The sequence below is a fragment of the Ostrea edulis genome, chromosome 3, assembly GCF_947568905.1.
Source record: "Ostrea edulis chromosome 3, xbOstEdul1.1, whole genome shotgun sequence".
NCBI classification, from domain to species: domain Eukaryota; kingdom Metazoa; phylum Mollusca; class Bivalvia; order Ostreida; family Ostreidae; genus Ostrea; species Ostrea edulis.
In genome coordinates this window covers 72,407,526-72,422,007 of record NC_079166.1, presented here as the reverse complement: position 1 = coordinate 72,422,007, position 14,482 = coordinate 72,407,526, and the positions used below count along the sequence as shown (strand labels likewise).

The 14,482-nt window shown below is 34.2% G+C and overlaps 1 protein-coding gene across 1 annotated transcript; it reads right to left on the bottom strand.

Annotated features, from left to right (window-relative positions):
• Nucleotides 1-378: 378 nt before the first annotated feature.
• Nucleotides 379-12,705, bottom strand: LOC130052808 (fibrinogen C domain-containing protein 1-A-like). Its single transcript, XM_056158850.1, has 4 exons — nucleotides 12,583-12,705; nucleotides 10,829-10,925; nucleotides 10,213-10,374; nucleotides 379-1,835 (listed from the first exon to the last, which is right to left on the bottom strand). Exons 1-4 carry the CDS (start codon nucleotides 12,700-12,702, stop codon nucleotides 1,591-1,593), a joined length of 624 nt encoding a protein of 207 aa, XP_056014825.1. The 5' UTR covers nucleotides 12,703-12,705; the 3' UTR covers nucleotides 379-1,590.
• Between the last annotated feature and the right edge of the window lie 1,777 nt (nucleotides 12,706-14,482).

Sequence of the window (14,482 nt, the reverse complement as noted above, 5' to 3'; positions counted from 1 at the left end):
ACCATAAATTGTAAATTGTCTGATACACCAGTACTTGTTCTTTTTATACATCTACCATTGTATGGATTTTCGTGAGTGTACAGTTAAATTTAGGAAAACAATTGAATGTCGTTTTAGTACTGTAAATTATTTTCGTATGATAGTACATAAACACTCAAATGACCTCGTATTGTCCACTATTGACACTTGAAACAGTTTAATAAATACTATAGGGTAAATTCCCTAAAGTGTTCAATCTGAAAAAAAGAAATAAAGATTTTTATCTTGAGCCTACATGTACATATACGATCTTCAGTTCGATTTCTACACTCAGAAAAGGCCACAATGTTCGCTTCTACCTTTCTCATTGGCATCTAAATAATGAACACCCATTATTTTCTTTTATTTTCTTTATTCAAAATTATCATCACCTGTTACATTTTGCGTGCTGAATCTAACTAAAACGCTTAGAAATGTGCATTGTAAATCTCTAATCAAAGACTAAATATGACCAGTTTCGTAGTTTTAATACATAAAAATAACTTGTATTTTAAGGAATGAATTGGGGAATTAATGAGGCACTTAACAATGCACACGTGTATATTGATTTAGAAATAACTTAAAGTACTTCTATATATATACATATTTGTTTGAAAACAGGAAATAGCCGTATATTTTAGACCTATGACAATGTACTATGTTTGATCGTGTACGTATGTACATTACGCTCTCCCCTTGACTTTGTTCTCTATTTCTTAATTGTTCTTATTTATAGGAATTATATCACTTGAATACTGACGGTCCTTTCTGATAAATGTTTGTAACTAATGCGAACACAACTCAAGAAACTTCTCCATTATAATTTCAGTATAATGCCCAGATTGTGTGACAGATACTTATGTATCAATGTTTAAATGTATATACGGATAACTCCGTTTACCTGATCAAGATATAGGGCTCACGGCGGGTGTGACCGGTTGACAGGGAGTGCTTACTCCTCTTAGGCACCTGATCCCACCTCTGGTATACCCAGGGGTCCCTGTTTGCCCAACTGTCTATTGTGTATTGCTTATAGGAGTTATGAGATTCATCACTGTTCGTTGTCTTCACCTTTCATATAGAGAACGTGGATAATATATATGCATATACAGTATGTTCTATGAGGGAAAACTATGAACAGAATTTATTTCCTGGATGTATATCATAATTCATCTATTGAGCTGGGTTTTGTACGTAATAAAATATGGTTATAGAAAACTTCGATAGCCAGTGAACAACGTTAACAGTTCGTTTTAACCAAACGTTGCTGTATTTTATAAAAGTTTCATGATTTTCCTCACGTAGGGAAATGAATATTATAGTATACGTGAATTCGCTAAAATTATGTTCGCTATATGCATAATTTACTTTATCACAAAAATATATACGTTGAGCGTTCAGAGTTTACAGCACTATACCAAATGCTATAGTTCACTACTCAATAAACAATTAGATTGTGGAAAATACTTGAACATTTCATTCCTATTTATGAACCGTTCGTTAATATTCTCTCTCCGTCATGCATGTGTAGATATATAATTATATCTAGGACATGAATTTAGTCAATTGATTTTAATTCTTGGGTCTTATCAGCATCGCTGTGCCCTTTAACGCTTCAAGAGATTTCCAATGCCACCAGGTCGGATACTTGTTAGCAGATAGAGCAGACCCCACGTATTGTCCGTTCAGGTTAGAGTATGAACACTTATTGTACCACCAGGCTCCGTGATAGCCTACTGCACAGTTATTACTGCTTCTGTCATTATCCTGATCCCACGTACTGAACTTCTTTCCATCGTTCCGACCCAAACTGTCTCCTACAACAGAGTATTGTTTATTGTTATAGACATGAACATTAACAATTAATCAAAGTCTTTAACATTACATTCTGATGATATCTATCCTCACGTTCCTGAGGCTTGTATTGACCGGTAGACAGGGGATGCTTACTCCTTCTAGGCACCTGATCCCACCCATGGTGTGTCCAGGGGTTCGTGTTTACCCAACTATCTATATTGTATTGCTTATAGGAGTTATGAGATTGATCACTGTTCGTTATCTTCACCTTTCGTTGAATGGGTTGAACGACATTTTATTGAGGAACATCGAGTTTATTGTACAGTTCACAACGTTTGATTGTGATCCATAATTGATATTACAGTGTATTAAGGTAATTCTCCATACCACGTCAAATAACATTAGAAACGTTATTCACGAGTCATGAACGTTATCACCCATTCAACGAACCTGGTGGCATTTTGGTGAATTTTGTAGACCGTATCAGGACTGATTGTTTGAAAGCAAACAACAAAAATTTTGAATTAAAAAACAACAACATACGAATCATAACATATAAACAAGCCGGTTCTATACAAAACAACGCTCGGGAGAGAAAATGCTTATAGTTATATACATCACGAAGTCGTAAACTCTCCATACACATTGCGTTGTGACACACAGTCGTTTAGTAATTCCCGTAAGAATTCTGCAAATATTACAGATTATAATGTTAAATCATGTTGCCAACTTTCAATGTATCTATTTTAGGCCATTTCTTTTATGTAATTTCTGATCATTAATGACGGGTAGAAATATCGAATATCCTATACAACAAAATGTTGTAATGTAATTTTCTTTCATCTGAAACACTTTTCTGGCTGGACATGACCTTCAATGATGTCTTTATTGAAACATCTCGGAATGTACGCGGTAGTTACATGTCGTTAGGTACCACTCACATCGCATGGGTGTATCGTATTGTTAAAAACTACCAGGAACTAAAAATTACCAAGGGGGCGAGGATTGCATACAGAATTCGGGTGTTTTAGAATATCCGAATTTCCCAAAATTTATAACTTGAGCATAGGTTAGCATTCTCTGAATGAGCGTTAAAAATGTAAAAATCATTCTGATTTACATCACTTTGTTCCAACTAGATCTGAAGACGTAATTTTATTTTTTTTGTTCATCTCTTGTCACGTTATGTTAGTATTCATGTGACGTAGGCTATGGATTTAGTAAGCGCTATCATAAAGTTTGGATTTTTTAATCTTCAAGCCCGATCCCTAAAGCTTACGGCAATCAATGAAAGTGGGTTTTAGTTATTTGAAGCTTTAATGTTTTCAACTGTTTGTTTTAAAACCACCTTGTAATATTTCTTGAAATGGTAATTTAGTAATGTACATGATGAATGAAACATGTTTGCAGAGATAGGAATTTTAAACACCATTTTCCAATATGCGTTTTTTTTCAAGGTTTTTAACCTATAGGGGGTCATTGGGCTCTCAAATTATCCGATACCCTACTTACTTCTTATGTCAAATTATTGCTGGAGAGTAAAGGTAAAACATATTGAAATGTTTCAATAATCTGTAGGTTTTTGAAAACACAATTTTCCGGATATGGTAGGCTATGATTAATCAAATTTTGACTACTATACGTGCATTTTCATCACTTTGAAACCAAGAGAATGGTTTAGGAGATGAAACATTATTGAAAACAGTCAAAGTCAATACATTTTCTTCAATTCATATGAAAAAAAAATCATAGTTCTATCGTTTAAATAAAGACAGTGCCTTAAAATGTATGTATATTAACACTGCTTGTTTTAAAGTGATGTGTTCTATTTTTAGAAGTGGCTGTACTCTGGGAAAGGCCGCGAAACATTTTTCTTCGAGAATGTGGTCAATATACATCCTCGACAAAATACATGCAACCTTTGATTGAAATCTGCAGGTTTTTCAACATTAAGATGTGGTATGGGAAATTACCTTAACAAATTGTTGAATATTAATTTATATACTGAATATACTTACTGGCATATACTGAAAATATTGACACATACTGATCATACATACTAATACATACTGGTATTACTTGCTGACACATACTGAAAATAATTACTTACACATACAGATAATACCTACGACACATACTGATGATGGTTACTGACACATGCACATACATATAATACTGACACACACTGATAATACTGATACATACTGATAATGCTGACAAATTTAAAATACTGACACATACTGATAAAATTGAAAAATACTGAGAATACTGACACATGCTGATAATACTGACACACACTGACAGTACTGACACATACCAATAAAACTGATATGTACTGGACATACTGACACATATTAATAATACTTACAATACATTCTGATAATAATGCTGACACATACTGACAATACTTACTAATACATACAGATAATACTTATTGATACATGCTGGGAATACTGACACATATTGTTAGTACTTATAAACACATACCGATGGTTTTTACTAACCCTCAATAACTATTAGTGCTATAGAGTGAACACTTCAATAACAATATAAAAAATTATCTCATTTGTCAATCATTATAAAATATCTCTGTAGAGTGATACCACATCACAATAACTGTGACGGATCTTGAGACTTTAAATTCAAATGCGGTGCATTTCGTGACAGAGGATTAATTTAAATGTCCTTTTCGTAAAGTGTTGTGGTAGATAGGAATATGAAAGATTAAGTGCGAGTCAATCGACCTGTACATTGAGTGTCTGTTCTATTCAATCATCGATTATATATACGATATAACTCTTGAAAAGACCCGTCTTTTTCTGCACAAAATTCGAAATGTGGAACTATATTTCATGAGAATCATCTGAGAGCGGTTATGGTTGTGGTAATGTAAAATTGATGTTGATGTTGACATAGTTGAAAATGAGGACCTTAAATCACTTATTTTAAAATGTCCGTAATTCAGATAACCTCAGCATTTCAATTGAACTTCATCTCTGGTATGAGTTCTGTTGAAGATTGTGTCAGTCATTGAGTTAAATATAAAAAGAACTTGATATCTTGTCAGAATGGGTTAAAAGTGTAATAGGAATATCAATATCCCGTATTAGACAGATCATAACGAAAGTACGTACCATTTATCATTCTATGTTTAGTAAACCAGAAGTGATAAAAGAATTAGATAAGTTACATGAGGAATATGTTTTGGTTCCAGCTGACACAGCTTTTAACAACATTGTCTGTGTATGTAAGGACCATTTTTACAACTGTAATTTAACGAACTTGGCATTAATTCCACATTTAGTAATCGTAATTGTACTCCAACTGTTCTTTTAAAAGATGAAATTCTTCAAAATCATGTTTCTGTTTTAGACGTATTTGGATATCCCAGTCAATGGGTCGAATGCATATGAGTTACCGTACCTATACTGGATCCCTAAACTTCATAAAAACCCTCCCAAACAAAGATACATTGCAGGATCAAGTAAATATTCTACGAAGCCCCTATCCTTGTTCCTGCATGAATATTGGTAATTGATATATATATATATATATATATATATATATATATATATATATATATATATATATTGAGGTGATATACTTTGTAACGGTACACTATATGTAATTAGCATTTTTTAAAGTCTATTTTTATACAATTCTACTTCCAGGGGAAGTTAAAAAAAACTGTTTTTCATAATCATGTAATAGTAAAAGTTGCTATGGTAACAGTCAGTCACTGTTAACAACCATAAACGCTAAGTGTATGTCTATATATGTTGGATACTTTACCTAAAAGTGGTGACATCTAAATATGAGTGACAAAAATTCCACGGGACGTAAAACAAACAAACAACCATGAAAAAAACATTGAAACATTCATGTTTGTTCTTAATAATAAATATCATTAAAGTTGTTTAAAATTAACTTCAAATGGTTTGCATGAATGAGATAAATGAATGAAATTCTACACCATGGTATATCAGATTCATGACATAGTATTTTCGTAACGAGGTAAGATAAAACCATAAATTGTCAATGCGCGATAAATGATATATCTGTGTCATTTTAAAGCAAAAATCTCGCTTTTAAGAATTCCTCTGAATTAGATTCAAAATCGCATGACTGGTTGCCTATATTGATGAAAGGCGAAAATAACGAACAGTGATCAATCTCACCATTCATACAAGGAAGAGAAAATAGAGAGTTTGGCAAACACGGACCCCTAGTTGGATATACCAGAAGTGGGATCAGGTGCCTAGGAGTAATCATTCCCTGTCAACCGGTCACACCCGCCCTGAGCCCTATATCTTTATCAGCTAAACGGAGTAATACGTAGTCAAAATCAGTGTGCCAAGAACGGCTTAACAATCGGTATGAAACATGTCAGACAGCATTTGACCCAATGATGGATTGTATTGGCAAACTATATCCTTATAACGACCATATAATTTGCGAAATGATGAGCTTAAACGAGACTGTTAAACCCCTGCACAATCAACTTGTTTGTCAGATATAAATACACATTTATCAGTCGCTATGTCATAGACTGTGATTGATATGTTCATTTTCTGATCCTTTAATTTTGTGGGAACATAATTCTAGCGGCAGAGAATAATAATTTTATGGGCATCTCGGGTTTCTTACTCATTCCATTTAAATCTCATATACAATTATAATCATTATCAACCAAATACTTGCGAATGTACTAGTACCATATAAAATGCTGTAAATGTAATATATTTAACATGCAAGATATTTGGCGTAATTTGATTTTTCAGCAAATTAGCGTAGATTTGATTTAGAACTTCCTAAATGTGCTTTATAAATATATACATATGTAAGACATCTAGCGATGTAGTTGATTTAACTGTAGCTGGTTTCCGCGGAAGGTACTCAATCAAAACACACAGCCAAATGTAATTACAATCCATTTAAACATTTCAATACATTGAAAATTGCCCTTGAAGAGTTTGTTTTGTTAGAAGATGTTGAATTTCGCTCCAGCATTTCACGAAAAAATGCACCCTTCTTCAACATACTCTAATGTACTCAATGTTCTTCGCAGGAATCGGCGACATGCGCACTAAGTGAGGTCCTTTGAAAACTTCTATGTGAAAGTTTTACTGTAAAAATGCGCACCTGCGCGCCGGGTGACTGTATAGTAGTGTGATGTGTAAAATGAACAGTGCAATACCGTAATTTATCTATTGAATGAAATAGATATCGTATTTTCACGTACATACTGTGAAAACAACAAATTTCAAATGATATATTTACGGTATGAAATGACAACAGTTTACTTTTTAAATGTTCACTGAATTATCTTTCTTGACTAAATGAGTAACTTCCCTTGACTATCAAGATGAAAGATTATGACAAGTATAGGTGAACTGAATGCAGAGACCCGTATTCGTTATATTTGTTTACAAATAAAGATAAATTAGGTGGCAAATACACCCTTCCAACTAACTTTGATAAAAGTAGTGAATGATAAGACTATATCTAAGCTTGAAAAAATACGAATCGGGCCCATCTATAGCGGAGGATGTAGGAATCCGAAACCTAGAAGAACCCACACACCCCTTTTTAATTTTTTTTGGACAAGAAAACTACCAAAGTCTCCTCCGGCTACCCTTCCCAGCCATTTGAAAAACGATGATACATGCCTGATGTTATGTTTTTGATGTTTTTATGACACCTTCCGAGTGGCGCTTTGATCGACCCTGTCGATCGTAAAATGACCATGTGTATTTCAAAATTACTTACGACAATCACTTTCAAAACGTAACTTTTAAGAAATCGAAATTGGGAATGAGATTAAAAATCATTACCAGGGTTAGAATCTCTGAAGTAACATCCATATTCGATCTCAATCCATTGATAGCCTAATTCCTCCTACCAGTGAAAAAAGGAGAATGGAACAGAATATGAACCTTCATCTCTGCGATGTTACATATCAAATGGTGAAGATAACAAACAGTGATCAATTTCATAATCTCAGAAAGGTTGGATCATACACATATTCAACAGAGAAGGGTTGGATTATACACATATCCAACAGAGACAAGTTGGATCATACACATATTTAACAGAGAAGGGTTGGATTATACACATATTCAACAGAGAAGGGTTCGATCATACACATATTTAACAGAGAAAGGTTGGATTATACACATACTTAACAAAGACAGGTTGGACCATACACATATGCAACAGAAACAAGGTGGATCATACCTATATTCAACAGAGAATGGTTGGATCATATGCATATTTAACAGAGAAAGATTGGACTGTACACATATTCAACAGAGACAAGTTGGATTATACACATATTCAACAGAGAAGGGTTGGATTATACACATATTTAACAGAGACAGGTTAGGTTATACACGTATTTAACAAAGACAGGTTCGATTATAGACATATTCATTAGAGACGGGTTAGATTATACACATATTCAACAGAGAAGAGTTTGATTAAACAGATATTCAATAGAGAAGGGTTGGATTATACATATATTCAAAAGAGATGGGTTGTATCATACACATGCATTGTGCAAGAGATCTGTTCTCGAGTCAAACAAAACATTTTTTTCCTTGGACCCAGTCCATAACTGTACATTATTGTATGAAAAGGTGAAGATAACGAACACTAACTGATTTCATAACTCTTATAAGAAATACAAGATGTGTTTGTGAAACACAAATGCCCCTATAATGGCCAATTCCAAAGACGGCCAAGGTCACAAGTACAACTATTTTGGTACCAGTAGAAAGATCTTGTCACAAGAAATGCTCATTTGCAATATGAAAGTTCTAATATTTACCTTCAAAAATCATTACCAATGTCATTTTTTTTTAAAGTAGGTCAGATGCCAAGGTCAAAATATTTAGTAAACACGGAAATATCTTGTCACAAGGAATACTCATGTGAAATACCAAAACTCTAGCACTTACTGTTCAAAAGTTATTAGCAAGATTAAAATTTTCAAAAAGTAAGTCAAACTCACAGGTCAAGGTCCCAGGTTAAAAAATGTTGGTACACACGGAAAGGTTTTGTCACAAGGAATACTCATGTGAAATATCAAAGCTCTAACACTTACTGTTCAAAAGTTATTTGCAGGGTTAAAGTTTCGGACATAATAACAGAATGACAGAATTACAGAATGGCAGACAGGACAAAAACAATAACCCCCCCCCCATTTTTGATCTCGGGGGCATAATCAAATTATGAGTTGGGGAAACACGGACCTCTAAATGAACCAGAGGAGGGATTAGGTGCCCAAGAAGAGTAAGCAACCCCTACCGACAGTCACGCCCACCGTGAGTCCTGTATCAAGATCGGGTAAACCGAGTAATCTGTAGTCAAAAGCAGTTTATAAAGAACGGCTTAACAATTGGTGTGAAACACATCAGACAGCATTTAATAAAATAAAAGGTGTATTGTCAAACCTGATCGTTACAACGACCATAAAATTTACAAAACGCTTACTTTAATCGAGAATGTTAAAACTCCTGTAATATGAACTTGTTTGCCAGTAACCTGCCGCATGCATTGACAATACAATAAAGATCTTCTTTACATCTTGACATCAAACAAATTGTACCATTATATTGAGCAATGTGAAATTTGTGACATATGTGGATAGATCTCAGAGTGTGCTTAATTGATTATATCTTGATAATGAATATATTTTGGAAACCCCCTTTCTCCCTTGAAGTCAAGGCGTTGAACATTCAATGCTCGTTTTCTTACGAAAAATGAACTCATTCAAACATGACCTTTTAGAATTCAAATAAAAAATAGCGTTTTTTTATTATGTGAAAAAACTTACTTTCCTATAAATGAATTTTAGATAATGAAGAGTTGTGAATTTGTTCATAATTTTTCATTCATAAAGAGATGTCACTAGCTGTAGTTAACGTGCCACAATTTAGACTTATATTTAGCTCTCGAGGTCATAGCATTGAGTGTTATTTTACATACCAATGCCTGGTGCGACACGAGACCTCCGTTTTCAAGATCATATCCGAAAGACCCGGGGTTTTTACTTTTAAATGACGAGCGTTTAGGAAAGAGCAATCAAAACTTATGTTTACGTCTTAAATTTGATTCGGCAATGACACGAGCGGAGCTCGAACTCATCAGTGTCGATAACATCGATCGATTAAATAATCAATTGTGTATGATAGTTATGCCAATAAATCTAGAACATCTAATACAAAAGAATACAATGATTCCTAAAAATCAGTTAATGTGCATATTCATTGACTTTTTTTGCATGTAAATTTATTTTGTATAATATTGTGTGTGTGTGATTTTAATGTAAAACTGATACGGTAACAATGTATTTTGTTTTGTGGTTAGTTAGGATGATATGTAAACCATTCATACCCGCTGTTCCATTATACCCCGAAACTGTAAGCAAGTATTTGCTGCTCTCGTTTCCAACTTGAAATGCGGAATACAGGGCGTACGCTTTCTCGTCAGCAAAACTCAACAGCTCCACTCGTAGTTCCTGATTTGTCTTTGTTAAATAGTGAATTGCATCGTTTCCTGTTTATCAAGAAATGCAAAAAGAATATTGGTACATGGAAAGAAATGATATGGATATTCAGTTTGCTGTAGAGACATGCAAAATAAACTTTTTACAGAATTGAAATGTTTTTATTTTTTTTCCAGAATTTTTGGGCATCTTGGATTCCGAGCTTACAAAAAGTACCCACTGCAATGTACGTGATCAGGTATTGAGCATTCGTTGATAATTGTACTTTCCAGTATATCATGGATAGAGGAGCATACATTTGCGTATATCATGCTACATGTATATAATAGGGTCCAACTTAAATTTATCCGACTTGGGGAGATACAATTTTCCTGATATCGCAGGAATACTAAGATTCAATTACTGGTCATGTTAACATGGTTGGCGACATTGACGCAATGATATATTAATGCCAAACCGTTTATATCTCAATCGTTCTACATGTAACATGAATAGTAATTTTACCAAACCAGTAGTTTTTGGATGGGTCTCCAAATCCTTTCTTGTAATCTGCCCAAGTTTTAAAAAAATCTGTAGAACCATCCTGTCTTTTTTGGATAACCTACAAAATATATGACATACAAATTTCATATTCTGTAAGGTAATCAAATGCATACAAATTTGATTTCAAGGCCTGTATACATCAAGGCAAATAGCAAAATAGTGTAATACTTCTCATCTTTATCGTATTTCAGAAAATAAGCACTTGATCCCACCTCTGGTGTGTCCGAGGGTCCATGTTTGCCCAACTATCTATTTTGTATTGCTTATGGGAGTTATGAGATTGATCACTGTTCATTATCTTCACCTTACATGAAGCTGTCGTTATCATCTATTTCCAAACATGTTAAAAGTAGTTCAAAATAGATGCTTTCTATATCTTTTTTTTGTTTTTTTTTTACTTTAGGTGGAGGTTAATCTACATATTATACACAGGCATGATACTGAACAAGTGATTGACGTGCACTATGTCAAAGACTCCACGTCATAATCATGATTGTCTTCTCTTTACTAGCTATGACAACACAGCTTATCAAACTAATCTCAACATATAAAAACTGCCGCAATTCTTTGAAGCTTCAACAAAATGTTATCGCATTAACAAAGATTGAAAACAAAGCACTTGACTGTACAATTCAACTTACTAAATATTGACACATGTCAACTAAAATATTCTTAATGTTCTATTCTAGAATAATATTTGGAAGACTTCAATTGCCGTTACGTAATAAACTCTTTGTTCTGAGTTGTATAATTTTGAAAACTGGAATTATCTAGAATTTTAGTTTAATTTGTGTACAGACAGACGGTAAATGTTGTGGTAATATGCAGCTTGATAGTATTAAATTAGATAATCCATTACAGGGGGCTGGACTTAATAACCAATTTAAGACAGCTTTTCAAACAGGCTTTTTCTCATGTGTGAATTTAACTAGGTGGTAAAACAACATGGTTCATATTTTATATACTTGATAAATTTTAGTTAGGCCTATTGTTTGTTAGGGGATTCCAGTTCATAACATTGTTATATTTAACTGTAGAATTTAAGACAATCTAAACACATTATGTGTAATATAAGGCAAAAATAATGAACAGTGATCAATCTCATAACTCCCACAAGGAATACAAAATAAAGAGTTGGGCAAAAAAGAACCCTTGGACACACCAGAGGTGGAGTCACGTACAGTTCGGAGATGTCTTTTGCAGAATCGTGCGTTTTGATACAACCAATTTTCTCAGCTACATCTAAATGCACTTCCCCACAAAGTTTCTGTCTGGAGGATTTAAGTTTTCTGGATTTTTTTAAATATCGCCAATGAGATAAGTTGACCACTCTCCTGTTTGCTATCTCCATGTATTTGTGACCTTTCCGAGAAGTTGCATTTGAAATGGATGTTAAACCAAATCATCGATTCAGGATTTGTTTTTACTATTGTTAGAATTATCAAATCTTTATATATTTTCAATACCATCCACCGGTAATGGTGGTGTCTGCACATGAGTGGAAGGCACTCAAGAGGGACGTTAAACAACATACAATCATCAATCTATCAATATCAATTACTTAATATTTCGATTTACATAACGATGGTATACAGCGGGCAATTTTTGGTGCACAGCTCAGATACTTGACTTATCTAACAAAGACTACAGAAGACTACAGCGTTATCGCCACTTTAGAAATTCTTAAGTTAACCTTCTGATTTCTATTTACTTACCGTCCAGCCCCCTCCATCTATAGTCATGTCACAGTACGATATCTTTTTCCGACCACTGATATTTATTGAATATATCCCATCTTTTTCTTTCACGCTTGGGTCAGTTTGTAAAATCTCCATGCAGCTTTTAGGCAGATAACGCACTGGAAGAAAGACATAATCATCGATTGATTGTTATTTATAAAGTTATAGTACTACTTAATGCACATGCTGATGTACGTATGTTGGTGCAATTGTAGACTGATACAAGGTTTTGTATAAGATAGAACAATGTAAAGTTTTTAACGATATGCTTGGCAATTGAAGACGAACTTTTCAGGCACGTGACATTGTTTTTCATACAAAAGGGGAGACCGTGAGAAGACGTTAACTTCAAAATCGCATTAACATTTTTTAACAAATCAACATATATTTTAAAAACAGAGAATATACCCACCATAATTATTCTAAACGTTCTAGACGAAATAAGGGAGCAGAGGTACGAGGTTCAATTCATCGGTTCAAACATTTCCATAATCATTCACTATTCAGTTTATTCATTTATGTTCTAATTCGTTACACTCAACCGAACATAAATAATTTATACTATAAATAAACACAGTGTGTAGGTGTAGAAGCTCTCTCAAGGGTGCACTTTATTGACGTCTATTTAAGAATTGAACAGCACTATTGAGCTGTTCATGGTCAATATGAACGGATAAATTTGGATTTAGGCAAAATGCCTCGACTCCAAATATGTTCCATCGTCGGAAATCCACGGTCGGTCGCACTACGTTTACCTCCCTTGGGACAAAACGCTGATATTTTCGCTGGAAGGTGTGTCCCGCCTTCTATATGCTATTGGTCGCTTTACCAATCCTTATTGTGATGTTCAACCAATGAAAATGCCCCTTATTTTCAGTGTACGGGAGCATAGAAAAACATGCTTTCGAAGTGAAGATGTTGACTACGTTTAAGCTGGATAAGTTACAAAGCTTTCAGCGAAATGCTTTATCTGTATTATTGAAGGGGATGGAGTATTTGTGTCTATAAAGACTGGGGAGGAAAAGTCAGTGTTACCAAGCGTTTACTACTGCGTACGGATCTTTATATGTACAGGTTTACATGTTCAACACTCGTAATCTCGCCACTTTTATCCATCATACGGGATCAATATGTGTTTAGCGGACTTGGTGTTTCATCGGTTTGCAGGCCTATAGGTACATGTAGGTTAAATGTACTTGTGTATTAAGTTACTGTCGTAATTTGTTCCAGTTCTGTTGTCGGCACAATTTGAATAAGTAATTATGACCTTCTTTACATACCTCTATCGTGTTTACAAAAACAATTGAAGTCTCACCTACGATAATTACAATATGACATATGAACGGGATTGTAAGACCATATTTTGATTTAAATTTGCATCATATATGACTGTTTTTTCCACGTGCTGTGTAGCAGTGATTATACAGACCCTGAAGCGTACATCTACACCACTTGCACGAAACGGTACGAAACGATTCTTGCACGGAACGGTTAACGGCTTGCACGAAACGCTCAACGGTCTGCACGGAACGGTGAACGGTTTGCACGAAACGATGATCACTTTGTAGGCGGGGCTTGCACGTTTGGTGTACGCTCTGCACGAAACGGTAGGCGTGTAATATTCTAGATATTCAAAGGTTGAGAAAGAAATGATAATGATTCATTTTAAAACGATTGCTCAGGTACGATGCGGTAAATTTCGTTTTTGCGTATTAGATCAATAAATTACGAACACGTTGGAATGAAAACAAATGAATTTCTTTTTTTATTTCGGAAATAAAAGAAAACTTATATCGTCACGGAATATTGATTAATCAAAATTTATTGATTCATTGTTCTATTAAATTCATTGAAACTGAATATGAAATGGTCGCGT